Source organism: Hoplias malabaricus, chromosome 2 (assembly GCF_029633855.1).
Source record: "Hoplias malabaricus isolate fHopMal1 chromosome 2, fHopMal1.hap1, whole genome shotgun sequence".
NCBI lineage: Eukaryota > Metazoa > Chordata > Actinopteri > Characiformes > Erythrinidae > Hoplias > Hoplias malabaricus.
The window spans coordinates 11,880,713-11,895,061 of record NC_089801.1 but is presented as its reverse complement, the minus strand read 5'-3'; the positions used below and the strand labels follow the sequence as shown (position 1 = coordinate 11,895,061).

The following is a 14,349-nucleotide window of genomic DNA, read 5'->3' as shown; positions in this document are numbered from 1 at the left end:
ATGATTAGCTGAACCTGTGTGCGCGTTTAGGTCCTTTACACCTTTATTTGCTACACAAAACATGGGAATTTCTTTTTTTAATTCATCCGAGAACTTACATTTACGTTTCGACATAGCTGCTCGAGATGAGGGTAGGTACACGAGCTTTGCCTGACGTAAACAAGGAGTACTGACGTGCACACTGACCAATTAAATGTTTACAGAGAAGGTTATCGACCAATAACGGTAGCTCTACAGTCAGACCGTCCAATCCGAAGATTATAGGCTACTTTACCACGCCCCCTTCCCACTCAAGCGAACCAAACGGAGTAGGGGAGGGCGGGACTAGTTCGTGAACGAAACCATCCATCCATCCATTATCTGTAAGCGCTTATCCAATTTAGGGTCGCGGGGGGTCCAGAGCCTACCTGGAATCATTGGGCGCAAGGCGGGAATACACCCTGGAGGGGGCGCCAGTCCTTCACAGGGCAACACAGACACACACACATTCACTCACACACTCACACCTACGGACACTTTCGAGTCGCCAATCCACCTGCAACGTGTGTTTTTGGACTGTGGGAGGAAACCGGAGCACCCGGAGGAAACCCACGCGGACACGGGGAGAACACACCAACTCCTCACAGACAGTCACCCGGAGCGGGAATCGAACCCCCAACCTCCAGGCCCCCTGGAGCTGTGTGACTGCGACACTAACCTGCTGCGCCACCGTGCCGCCCCGTGAACGAAACGCTTCTCGAAATTCTATGTAAGCTCTAGAAAAACAAAATCCCGGACATTTTTTAAGTCTAAAAAAGAGGACATGTCCGGGTAAAAGAGGACGTTTGGTCACCCTAAAACCAACCCTATAGGGGTTAGCCTAGGGGAGGGTAGGTGACTTCCCTGATAGCAAAGAGATGGAGGAGCACCGTTGGTCCACTGAGGGCAAAGTTGGAGTCCTGCTGGGGATTTGCACAGCGTTTTCTGATCAGACCACATTTTAGCACTTTTCCATTCAAAGTTCAATTTGTTAAATCTTCCTTTAGGTTTTTTGTTATTTTTTATAAATTGGATTAGGAAATACTTTTAATCCATCACAGTGTCAACATTTTCAGCAGACCGTGATATAGACATCAGATAAAACCTAAACTGAAAAAACTACATAGCAGATCCTTTACGTTCACTAACATACCGTAGAAGACGCTGGGAATCACAGGGAAGTATCCATGATGTTGTTTGGAGATTTGTCATGCCATGCCCAAATACATCTGGGTTCATTTCTTCACTTTTGAGGCCACAGTAAAGAGCATAATGGGCAGTATGACTGTGTCATCACAGTATGTTACATAACAAAAACCTGGAGTTAGGTAATAGGTTTATTAATTTATTTATTGTCTGTAACAACTTTTCTGTGTGGAGTTTGGTGGATGATTTGGCGTCTATTTGGAATCACCAAACACCAGTAGGCAATAACCCGAAAAATATTCTCTCTCCTGTGTGTATGCTGCTGTATGCAAATATCCACTTACAGTCAACCAGCCTACAGAGCTATGACAACAGTATGGAAATGTAGTCATATGATGGGTGTGTGTTAGGATTAACCTGTTATGAGCAGAGAGGAGGTTGGAGCTTGTCCTGTAAACAGTGCTGCTTTTCCCCTTCACTTAAAGTAGAGATGCCTAGCATCTGATTAAACAAGTTTAAACAAGCCCACATCAACGTTGCCTCCACTGAGTATGATCTTAAGGGCTCTCCTTGTACCATTTCTTCTGAAGTGAGGTTTAATATAAGGGCCCTCAGTTAACACGAGCAGAATTCTGCAGAAATTACACTGAAATCTGATGCAGTTCTAATAGAAACCCCACAAAATGGCGGACAAAGCAGTTTAAGCAAACTCACAACTAGCATTCAGTTTGCTTTGTGGGGGTCAGTGGGATTAAGGTAACAATTTGTGAATCTGTTTCTATGCCACGGATTAAGTCTAGTCTTGGGCTAAATTAAGGAGATATGTGCACTGAAACGTTTCGTAGATTTAAAACTGCTGTAATACACCAGAAATTACAAATCCTCTATTTTATAAATGATGAGAAAATAGCGACACCTGCTGACACATTTCTGTAATTCTTCAAAGGATTATGCTAGACAACGTGGCCAAAAGTTTGTGGACAATCTTATGAAAATTTTCAACATGCATATCCACAGGCCCTTCCACTTTTTGCTAAATTTACCCTAAGGTCAGTTGTATCAAGCATTTTTCATAATTTTCAGCTGTAGTTGTTCAGTACTTATACTGTGTTTAAATATCCATTATAAAGTTGCTTGGGCTCTTGTTCCCAAGTAATGGGAAACTTGTGAGTGATTGTGAGATCAACAACAGTTTAGGTGCAGTGTCTGCAAAAATATGTATGTTATATATTGATTTTAAAATGATTATGACTTTCTTTTTAATAAATTATGAACACTTTACTTATAATCTATATTTTTAATCTGTATTCGTTAATAATTTTACAATTTATTACATTAGTGCAGAATTACACTGATTTTTATTAAACAATGTTTCATCATCCCCCATGTGATTCTATTCTGGATGAGAAGTGATAAACCAGAATGGAAACAGTTGCCAGGGCCACCACAGCGGAGAGAGCCAACCGGACCACTGGCTCAACTGGACAATGAATCTGACAACTGGACAGGCCTGAGGAAAATAGAGAGAGATCTGAATATTGTTCTACGATTTCACATGTGCCACTTCTGTAACAATCAGGAATCAGTTTCTAGTGGTTAGAATATTATATTTAAAATATTTAACCAATTTAAATTAGTAAATAAAACATGTACCTGTTTTAATGTTACAGAGTTGTGTAAGGTCTATCTGTGTTGGCTGATTGCTGACTGGATTAGCAGCTACACAGATGTAGATAGAATTGTTTGGGATGGTTATATTCAGGTGGAGAGAGAGATGATCACTGGAGTCTGTGCTGCTGATGCTGGAGATTGTTTCTTTGTCTTCAAACCAGGATAAGTTCACATCCTTCCCATTCTCCACAGTGCACAGAACAGAACACAACTCTGTGTGACTCACTGAGCAGTTTTCACTTTGATTTGTTACGACTGGCTTTAACACTGGAGCTAGGAAACATAAAATAATCTGGTATAATAGTGAGAAATTAAATTTTTAACTATTTTCCATAAAGTGCATACAACGTGAGACTAAGAATCACATTGCTTTGAAGTCCCTGAATTAATATGTTTATGCTCCATACAATGGGTCTGCTATTTGGAAGCCATGTTTAAAACATGTTCAGTTCAGTTTGTTCTCTTTCACTAGGTGGCAGTATAATGGGTGTTTCATAGTGTGAATGAGAATTTCTGTAGAAAACGAATATTGTGCCATTCAATAAACATAAACCAAAAGAAGCCTTGGTCTTTTTTTGAATGGCTGTATTTGTAGTTTATAATTGATGCACTGCTTTAAATGGTTGGCCACATATCTCACTGTCTATAAGTTTAGGTGTGAAGTTTATTCAGTGTAATGATTTAAAATAATTTTGTGTTATTCTGTCATAAGCCATAATATACAATAATTTAAGGCAAAGTAAATCAAAACATAAAGCATCTGGTGTGTTAGTAAAAGATGTGAGCCTGTGTCTTCAGACATGTGATAGTAGGGTGTATGTGTAGAAGCATGTCCTTTGGTTTAGGGCAGAGGATTGATTCTTCAGTCATGAATGAACACCCTGCTGTACCAATAAGAATACAGCAAGATTCCTAATGCTACAATCACATATTTTGTAACATGATTAAACTGGACAGATTCAGGGTTTAAATCTACATTACAGATTGATCATTTTACTTTTATTACAGCTGGGTGTATTCTCTTTTTTGTGACCATCTAATTTAGCTTGTGAGGTAAAGCAGGTCTGTGTATAATGCCATGTGTTGTTTGTGTTGTGTATATGTAGTCTGACATATGCCTGGTATTAGTTGATGGATAAAAATAAGATGGAAAAACTTTCTATTTTTAGAAATTTCTAAAGTTTTATATTGGAAAAAGTAAAGCTTTAGCAATAGTAGTTTTATAACTTTATATATGAACACAACGATATTCATTCATTTATTATCTGTAACTGCTTATCCAAATACAGGGTCGCGGTGGGTCCGGAGCCAACCCGGAATCATTGATCGCAAGGCAGGACGACACCATGGAGGGGGCGCCAATCCTTCACTGAGTACTTAATAATAACAACTTTGAACTAACCCCTAGTGTACGGTTAAAAATTTAATATTTACTCACCATAGACAATTACTCTGAAACTCCAGTCTGAGATTCTTCCACTGATGATGTGTAATTTATAAACTCCAGAATCTTCTCTGCTGATGTTTCTGATGGTTAAAGATCCACTGTTTCTGTTCAGCTGCAGTCTGTCTCTGAATCTCTCTGTGTTATATTCTGTGATTGTCTCTCCTTTAATGACCAGACTGTTCACTATCTTCATATCTGCTTTCTCAGGTCCATAGAACCACAGAATGTGAGCATCACTCTGAACTGCAGTTAATCCAGTATGAATTATTACTGTGTTTCTCTCCAGCTCCTGCAATTTAACAACCTCCTCTCCAGCTGTGGACAGCAGACCTGAAAAGACGAAATTAGTTCAGAGAAGTATGTTAGTCTTCCACTGCACTATATTTAAAAGAATTGTAATTGCATCATGTTTTTGTTCACAACATAATCCTCCAGTGTTTAATTATTTAATGCATGTGTAAGAAGTAAAATAACATTCTTGAAGGAGGGCGGCACGGTGGTGCAGCAGGTTAGTGTCGCAGTCACACAGCTCTAGGGACCTGGAGGCTGTGGGTTCACGTGTCACTCCGGGTGACTGTCTGTGAGGGGTTTGGTGTGTTCTCCCCGTGTCCATGTGGGTTTCCTCCTACAGTCTAAAAACACACACTTGTAGGTGGATTGGTGACTCAAAGTGTGCATAGGTGTAAGTGTGTGCGTTGCCCTTTGAAGGACTGGTGCCCCCTCCAGGGTGTGTTCCTGCCTTGCGCCCAGTGAGTCCAGGTACACTCCTGAACTGGATAAACGGTTAAAGACGATGGATGGATGGATTCTTAAAGGGACCCTAACCACAGTAATGTGATCTTCATAATAACTGATCTAACAACCTGTCCATTGTATTTTGCTGTTGTACTCTACTGAGATATTACACTTTGCCCTTAATATCAAGAAATCAAATAAAAGTGTCTTACTGCCCTGTAGGTGTTAATTGAGAATGTTAGTAAATCATCTAGGAACATTTTATTCTATTTATATCCATTAATTGTGATGTTTTTATCTGAGAGTGAGAAAACACTTAATGAGGACCATTTAATCATCTTCTCACTTTTGACACACGAACACAACATTAAACATGTCCCCCCAGTTTCTCAGAAGAGGCCCTGACCACAAAAGCCCTCAGCGGAAATGACCATTGCTGCAGCACATTAACACTGTTCTCGCACGCACTGTGTCTTCTTACACAACTCTTATAATGAATATTGTATAAAAAATATAAAATGTTAATTCTTTATAATCGTAAAATATATAAAACTAAATGTTCCTATGATATATAAATGAATACATAATACATAATACCTTAACTAAAAAAGGACCCGTTATTTCCGTTATTTTTAAACACCTCAGTTTATCCCCAGATTAAATCAGATTTTCATACTGTCCTTGGCTTCAGAGTCATTTATGTTTTTACATACCCTCAATTCCTTAACTGGTGTCGTCTAATGCTGTTATTTCAGCTCCCGCTTTCATCTTAAAGCTTTAGCCTTTTCTTTTGCAACAAAACTATCACAAAACAAGGAAAACAAATCCCAGACTCCTCTGTTGATGCTGACTGTATAAAGAACTTCACTGCAGATCTACAGAGATGTTATTGAAAACAATGCAATTTTAAAAATGCATTTGCCTGGTTTAGTTTTATTTCTACATTAGGTATTTTTCATTGAAGTACGTATACCTTTACTTTGGAAGAGTTGTAGGCCACACATGTCAGATGTAGACCGTGTAAAGACACTCACCTGTGATGAAGATGATGAAAAAGATGAAAGTGTTTCTTTTGGAATCCATTCTTTATACAAGTTGTACAGTTAAGTATGTGTGTGTGTGTGTGTGTGTGTGTGTGTGTGTGTGTGTGTGTGTGTGTGTCTGTGTCTGTGTCTAAAAGGAAGTGAATGAAGTCTAAGTGGAGTGATCAGCCACTCCTGAATTGTAACGGTTGGAAATGGACAATATCATCTACAGTGAAATGTGAAACATCTAAAACATCTTTTTAGGATTTTTGCTTAATTTCAATTGCACAGTATTTATATGAGAGACTTATAAACAAATAGAGCATATGTTTTTATTCTCAGTGATTGTCTTGCTGCACAAATATATTTTATAACATTGGAAAATGTGAATGGGAACTGAATTTTGAGACAAACTTACAAAATAAAAGTTTGCAAATAAACGAGTAATTTAGTTCCAGGCAAGCTGGGTTTTTCTAGTCTCCTATCTAATGTTCTTTTAGTATGTTTAAGGGCTACTAATTAATTCATTGTGAGTGGGTGCTGTTTACTGAGTAAGCTTTATAGGCAAACCAGAAAGACATTATTAAAGACAAGCACATTAATAATGAAATACTTCAGATTACTTACGCCCCACTTGCAATTCCTACACGCTCCACTAGGAGCGCCCCACACTGAGAAACGCTGTCATAGTTGAATAATGTGAAACAGAAACCCCTGTTTTGTTTTTACTTTTGAAGAAAAATAGTCTTGATTTTCTGCCTTGAGATACAGGCCTATTTTTCCACAAATGTGATTTAAGCTCTTTTCATCTTGTCTGGCTTACTTCCTCTTTTATTTTGGCTTTTGGGTTGACTTTCAAGTACTGTTTGTTTATTCATTGCTTATCCAGTTCAGGGTCACGCTGAGTCCAGAGCCTACCCGGAATCATTGGGCGTAAGTCAGGAACACACCCTGGAGGAGGTGCCAGTCCTTCACAGGGCGACACACACTGACACATTCATTCACACTTATGGATACTATTGAGTCACCAATCCACCTACCAATGTGTGTTTATGAACTGTGGGGGGAAACCACACACCAAACTCCTCACAGACAGTCACTGTCTGTGAGGACTTGAACCCACAACCTCCAGGTCCATGGAGATGTGTGACTGCGACACTACTGTGACCTGCTGCACCACCACTGTGCCGACCACATTTGAGCATTAATCTGAGTATTTTAAAATATAGAAAATAAACTTACATTACAAAGTTTTTCTCCTTCCCCCATTTATACCCTGAACATTTGTCCACATCCCTTTTTGGATATCATCCACAAGATAGTTCTAATTTATGTAACTTTAACTTAATATTTGCTCTTTACCTCAGGAATCTCTGGAGATTTCCTCTTACTTATGCACATGGATTTTCTTCTTAAACACTTACTAATAAAACATATTTCATAAAAAAGGAATGACTTGATTTGAATAAAATAATTAATATTAATTAAATAAATGTAAACCAATAAATGAGGTTGTGGGTTCGATTCCAGCTCCGGGTGACTGTCTGTGAGGAGTTGGTGTGCTCTCCCTGTGTCCGCGTGGGTTTCCTCCGGGTGCTCCGGTTTCCTCCCACAGTCCAAAAACACACGTTGGTAGGTGGATTGGCGACTCAAAAGTGACCGTATGTGTGAGTGTGTGAGTGAATGTGTGAGTGTGTGTGTGGCCCTGTGAAGGACTGGCGTCCCCTCCAGGGTGTATTCCAGCCTTGCGCCCAATGATTCCAGGTAGGCTCCGGACCCACCACGACCCTGAACTGGATAAGTGGTTACAGACAATGAATGAATGAAAGAATGTCTGATGTTAACACAGTCCAGTGGTATAATAATCACAGGTATAAATATAATGGTAAATAAACTCATAGCTGTACTCAGCACCCAACTGGGTTGCCCACTGCTCTTGTTTTGTGTGCTCACTGCTATTAGTGTCTATGTATGATGGGTTAAATGAGGAGTATTCTGTTGTACTGCTGTGCAATGAAAATGAAAATCATTCTGTTTACAGAACACCACTCCCATATTCATGCTGCTCCCTTAAGAAAGACAGTAAGCAGAACTTGTACAGTGTGTGGATAAAGCAGAATGCTTTCACCTGATCCCTCTACCTAGAGATTTTCCTTTTGTTTCTATACCAATGGAATTTTTTATACAGCCTATTTCATTTTTATGGATCAAATCATTGCTGAAGATAAGTTTGAAATAAATTCTACAATATAACATCATGGTTTCCATCTTCAGGAAAGCATTCATCTGTTTTATTATTTACAGGTGAGCATCTCTTCACTGTCTACACATCTAGGGATATTAAATATACAATTTTTTGAAGGGGGGGTTATTATTTTGTTATTTATATAATATAAATAACATAAAATATATAAATATTTTATATTTATACTTTGCTGTGTGTTTACTGTAAGTGTGTTTATGAAGGTCATGTTTATCATAATCTTAATGATCAGCAAAACACAGCAGAAATTTCAACATCAGTTGGAATTTAAAATTTGTTTTGTCTCAGTTTTATTACGACAAAACACAGGGTGAAGAAATAATGACTTATCTCAAATTTTTACTGTGAGCCCATTTATTGTGAATGTGAAAAACACATACAGATATTTTGTATTTTTGAGTACTGCCCAAGAAATAAAGGAAATTTAAGAAAATAGAGTGTATTTTCATGCCGTATGTACACTGTCGGAAACATTCACTGTGGTGGTTCTATTGCTGTGTCGTACCCTCAAATGTATATCTTCACTACATTATATATTTTGTTGTTTTATTTTACACAGTTCTAAAATGAATGATTACAAATTATCACCTCCCCTTCTGGAAATGAGAGTGTAATGTACCTTTAGGGAAAACAACTCGACTTCAAAACTACCGTTGTACCTTTAAAGGTACATTTACACTGTACTGAACCTGTACAGTACCTTTTTTTCTGAAGGAGAGGGCATGTAATGAGAGAGGAGAGGTGGGAGAGAAAGAGACAAACTGTGGGTTTACAAGAGAAACCTCAGGAAGCTTATGATTGTAATAATGTGTAAAATAAAATCTAGAATCTTCTCTGCTGATGTTTGATGGTTAAAAAATCACTTCACATTTCTGTTCAGCTGTAGTCTGTCTCTGAATATTTCTATAATGAGCTCTCCTTTAATGACTAGACTGTGCATATTTATATGTGAGTTTCACCCTGAACTGCAGTTAAAACAGTGGATTATTAAAGTGTTTCCCTCCAGCTCCTGCAGTTAAATTTAATAGTCTCTTCTCCAGCTGTGGACAAGAGACCTGAAACAGAACAGTGTTTCAGTTTAACTCACAGTAGATCATACTATTCTGTTCGACACGGTCTAACAACATTTCCCAGTATCATTACTTCAACCCAACACTTGTTTTAACAAGCAGACCACACCAACAGTCAGAAATACCAAATATCAATCTAGTTTGTATTATTTACAATAAACTGCTTATCGTTGCAGCACCAGTATTTGTACTTTGTCCTCTGCTGTGGGTTTCCTGTAAACTTGTTTATCATTTTAATTATCAGCAAAGAACCACAGGACTTATCATTTGAAATTTCAAAAGGAATTCAGTCCCAGTTTTAATTAGAAAAAGCACAAACCCAAACTAGGATCTCCTGTCCAAAACTGGATGCCATACCTTTAAAAAAAAAAACCCTTCATCATTGTCAATAATGTATGGGATAATTTTTCCAGAGGGTGTATACTCAACACTTCTTCTACACATTTCTTCACTTTGTTATTAGTAGAAGGAAGTTATTATGACTTATTTCAAATGCTGTATATTACGAATGAGAAAAACCTACAGATGTTATTTCTGAGTAGTGGCAGTGCATGGCCAAAATGAAAGAGACAGAAAGTGTAATGAGGGCTCTCAGACAGGATTAATTCCATTGGTCAGGACCGGTCTGACTGATGGAGGCGGATGCAAGTGCGAATAACACTTAATTTAAACAAAAAGATAAACAGAGATATTCAAACAGAAGACCTGGACAGAAAGACATTACAGGGAGAGCTAAACAGACAAAGAAACTTAAATACACACATGAACCATAATAAACAAAACCATGGTGGGGAAAACAAACACATGACAGGACCAAGGCGTGACAGATGCCTCCTCCTAAATGTGCAACTCCAGGGCACGTAAACCTAGACCCCTAGAACAATGAACCAACAGGGGACAGGACAAGACAGACACAGGAAACGGAGCTGGGGACATGACCAGAAACATGAGACTGGACACAGGACAGAACTAGAGAGGGGTGACAAAACCTGAACAGCAGTGGAAATATGAGACTAGGACTAGGCCTGATGGAATTAGAGACTGGACAGGGGACAGGACCAGAACATATGAATGGACACAGGACTGGAATGGGGACTGGACTTGAGACAGGATGGGACTTGGCAGGGGAACAAGGACAGAAACACTGACAGGGACAGAGACAAAGACAAAAGCAGACACAGGTACTGGGACATGGACAGAAACAGGGACCAAGACAGGGACCGACAGAGGAACAAAAACAAACATTGGGGAGCCCAGGACTGGCAAAAGTCTGCGGTGAGGACCGAGAGGCCAGCCTGGGCAACACTCCAGGAATCGACCCTGAAGTCCCTGGGTCCAATCTAGGGACATGAACAGAGGCAGCCGGGGCCACAGTCACGGAAGCTGGAAGCGGCGCGGACAGAAGGGGCACGGATCGCCACCCTCTCGGGAACAGGAGCGGCAGGGCCCACTGCGTTCAAAGGGACAGGACACTAAACTTGACAAAGAGAGCTAAACAGAGATCTAGACTAGAGAGACAGATGCAGACCTAAACTAGGAGACCAAACAAGTACATGAAGCACAAGGAAGAAACAGACAGACATACGCAGGGAAGTGAATCTAATGTCCAACCAAGGAAGTCTGAGACAAAGGAACTTAAATACACACAAGGACACCTGAGACAGATAACTTGGGGGCAGGATTACAAAGGAGACACAGAAGGAGACACTGGTGAAGAAGTGGAACAAAGGCAGGACTAGTGTGGAGACATGAGCCATAATACACAGAACCGTGGGGAAAACAGACACATGACAGGACCAAGGCTTGACACCATTAGGCACGTTTAATACAGTTAACAGAGGGCTAAATAAATAAATAAATACATACATAAAAAAAACACAGAAAAATTAGGGAAAAGAATGCAAAACTCAGAAATGTAAAAAAATCACAAACACAAAAGTCAGAAAAACACTGGATCCAAGACACTAATCATGAATAGAATAGAAAGTGGTTCATGGGTCAGAAGACGTGGCAAAATAAAGTACTGGAGCTGAAACTAAAATTAGGGTGATGCCGACCTCTGGAGGCCAGAATATGAAATGTCCTGGGTCAAACTCCCCTGAGAAACCCTGACAGAAAGAAAGAAAGAAAGAAAGAAAAACTGTGTATTTTCATTCCATGTGTTCACTGTCAGAAACGTTCACTGTAGTGGTTATTTGCTGTGTGGTACTCTAAGGTATATCTTCACTATCTTTTATACATGGATCATAATTGTACCATATACTATGTTAATTGAAGATTATAAAGAGTTCACTTTATACAGCCTATTTCATCTTCAAATTACATATATATTGTTTTATTTTACACAGTTCTTTAATGAAAAATTACAAACCTTCTGGAAATGAGAATTTATTTTAAAACACAACTGGACTTTAAAACGCTGTTTGCACTTTTAGTGACAATTAGGTACCTTTTTTCTGAGAGTGTATATTTAATTTAAATACTATTTCTGCGCTTGGTCTTGTCTTGAAATGACTTAATTGCCAAGAAGACGGCCAATGGCACAGACACCTGTGAACACACTGATATTGAGATCTGCTTGTCATTGGCTTCTCCTGCATGGAAAGTTTGGTGAAGCATGGCATCACTGATTTATCAATGAAACTACACACAACATACACAGATCAGCTGTAATTGTATGACCATTTGTTTTTTTACTCACTGTCCATTCTCTCAGCTCCACTGACCATGCAGTAGTTCTCCAGTTACAGACTGTAGTCTATATTTTGTGACTGGAGAGGCACACACGTGGTCCCCAATTTAAAGGCTCTCTGGTGGCTTGTTTTTACTGTAAGAGCTGATGTGGATTTGCTTTGATTTGCTCTCAGTTTTGCTGAAATGTTTTCTATTTCAGGTCTGCTGTCCACAACTGGAGAAGAGGTTGTTAAATTGCAGGAGCTGGAGGGAAACACTATGACAATTCACCCTGGATTGACTGCAGTTCAGAGTGATGCTAAGATCCTGTGGTTCTATGGACCTGAGAATGTAGAAATTCTAATTGTGAACAGTCTAGTGACTGAGGGAGAGACTATTACAGAATATAACACAGAGAGATTCAGAGACAGACTGCAGCTGAACAGAAACAGTGGATCTTTAACCATCAGAAACATCAGCAGAGAAGATTCTGGAGTTTATCAATTACAGATCATTAGTGAAAGAATTTCAGACTGGAGTTTCAGAGTTAATGTCTATTGTGTATACCCATCTATACCCAATGGAGCACATTTGAGTTCAGTCCTCCAGTGCTCTAATGTTTTGTACCATCTATAGCTAATAATGACATTATTGTTGTTTGTATTTCTTTGTATTCCTTGTATTCCTAGCTCCAGTATCAAATCCAGTCCTAGGAAATCAACTTGAGAAACACTCACTGAGTCAGAGAGGGTCCTGTTCTGTTCTGTGCACTGTGGAGAATGAGAAGGATGTGAACTTGTCCTGGTTTGAAGAGAAAGAGAGAATCTCCAGCATCAGCAGCTCAGACTCCAGTGACCCCCCCTCTCTCTCTTTGAATATAACAGTCTCAAACAATTCTACCTACACCTGTGTAGCTTCTAATCCAGTCAGCAACCGAACTACACAACCCAATACTACACAACTCTGTTACATTAACACAGGTACGTGATTGTTTTTTTTTTAAACTAAAACTGCTCTAGACAGTTGATCTACAGTTAGTTAACAGCAATTAAGCACATTTCACTAGTTCCTCACACAGAAATATAATTCATAATAAATTAATATTTTAATTAACATCAGCTAATTTTTTTAACAGTGGAAATTACTCATGAAAGACATGTCATCATTGCCCTGCTTGTCCTGATATTTCTTGGAGTGATTGTTGCTGGATCATTAATATCATTAACATGGTGTTAAAAAAAAGAGCAACCAAGGTGATTAATTGTACCACGACAATTAACATTGTGTTTTATTCAAGATACATAACTTTTTAATTTATACAACACACTGTGTTTCCTTTTTACATCCAGAATCTGAAGATGAGATTAATTACACTGAAGTGAAAACTACTGCTCAGAATTCCGTATTCTGATTATCCTTTGTATTCTGTGCTCTTCTTGTTGCATAAAACATTTATTTTTGCAACAAGTTATTTTTATATAAATTATAAATTTGAGACTGTGACTTTACAAATATATGCAATATAAAGTTAAACAAATGTATTTATTTTCACATGAAATTATATTATATCTATGAAAACCTAAACATGTATTTATGAATTTAACTGTATTTGTACAAATTGCGTGAGACACAGATTGGGATATATTTATTAGTGAATAGTGAAACATATTTGTGACTTGTGTTTAATTTGTGGATTCTGAGACTAATCTCTCTCCATACGATAAAGACTTATTTGTGCTGTTAGTTTCTATTCCCTTCTCCATCTGAAATAAATCTGGATGTGAAGTAAGGAATCAGGATGGAGACCGGGGCCACAGCAGAAAGAACCAACTGGACCACCATCTCCTCTGTCCCGTAGCAACAGACTCTGGAGAGGACTGAGAGAGACAGTGAGATAGGACAGTAGTTGGGGTTACAGTGTTATAGTGAGAGAGAGAAAGAGACCAGGTTTTAAAGAGAAACCTCATGAATGTTGTGTTACAGTTTTATCTGTAAAGTTCTAGTAATAATGGGGAAACATCTTCTACTGAAATTCCCTCAATGTCTAAAAGTGATTTGAATATTATTTTTTAATAACAAAGTGAATTAGTAAATGAACCTTGAATATTGAGTTGTGGTGTTTGATTAATGACTGGATTAGCAGCTGCACAGTTACAATTGCAGGTCACATCTTTCCCATCCTCCACAGTGCAGAACACCAATCTCTCTGACTCACTGAGAAGTTTTCAGTTTAAAATCTTGTGATTGAGTTTGACACTGGAGCTGTGAAAGAGAAAATAAAAACCAGTGAAATACAAACAT

The 14,349-nt window shown here is 38.6% G+C and overlaps 3 protein-coding genes across 3 annotated transcripts in view; 1 reads left to right on the top strand and 2 right to left on the bottom strand.

Moving 5' to 3' along the window:
* LOC136687463 (CD48 antigen-like) overlaps positions 1 to 14,349 on the bottom strand; it is a 114,070-nt gene that overhangs the window by 31,498 nt on the left and 68,223 nt on the right. The window lies entirely within an intron of this gene.
* On the bottom strand, positions 2,522 to 6,100 carry LOC136687577 (CD48 antigen-like). Its single transcript, XM_066662069.1, has 4 exons — positions 6,052 to 6,100; positions 4,274 to 4,612; positions 2,818 to 3,108; positions 2,522 to 2,674 (listed from the first exon to the last, which is right to left on the bottom strand). Exons 1-4 carry the CDS (start codon positions 6,098 to 6,100, stop codon positions 2,541 to 2,543), a joined length of 813 nt encoding a protein of 270 aa, XP_066518166.1. The 3' UTR covers positions 2,522 to 2,540.
* Positions 8,307 to 13,305, top strand: LOC136687573 (CD48 antigen-like; the record flags this gene model as incomplete). Its single annotated transcript, XM_066662065.1, is given in 4 exon segments — positions 8,307 to 8,346; positions 12,269 to 12,607; positions 12,738 to 13,028; positions 13,184 to 13,305. Coding segments are annotated over 4 exon segments (792 nt in total), but the record flags the coding sequence as incomplete, so codon positions are not given.

What these genes read in the sequence shown, in the direction of transcription:
- LOC136687577 (XM_066662069.1), bottom strand. Translation starts at nt 6,100, where the DNA reads ATGGATTCCAAAAGAAACACTTTCATCTTTTTCATCATCTTCATCACA. An exon ending in TTTCAGAGTAATTGTCTATG is followed by an intron (nt 3,109 to 4,273) that starts GTGAGTAAATAT and finishes TATGTTTCCTAG; the next exon opens with CTCCAGTGTTAAAGCCAGTC. An exon ending in ACTCTGTAACATTAAAACAG is followed by an intron (nt 2,675 to 2,817) that starts GTACATGTTTTA and finishes TATTTTCCTCAG; the next exon opens with GCCTGTCCAGTTGTCAGATT.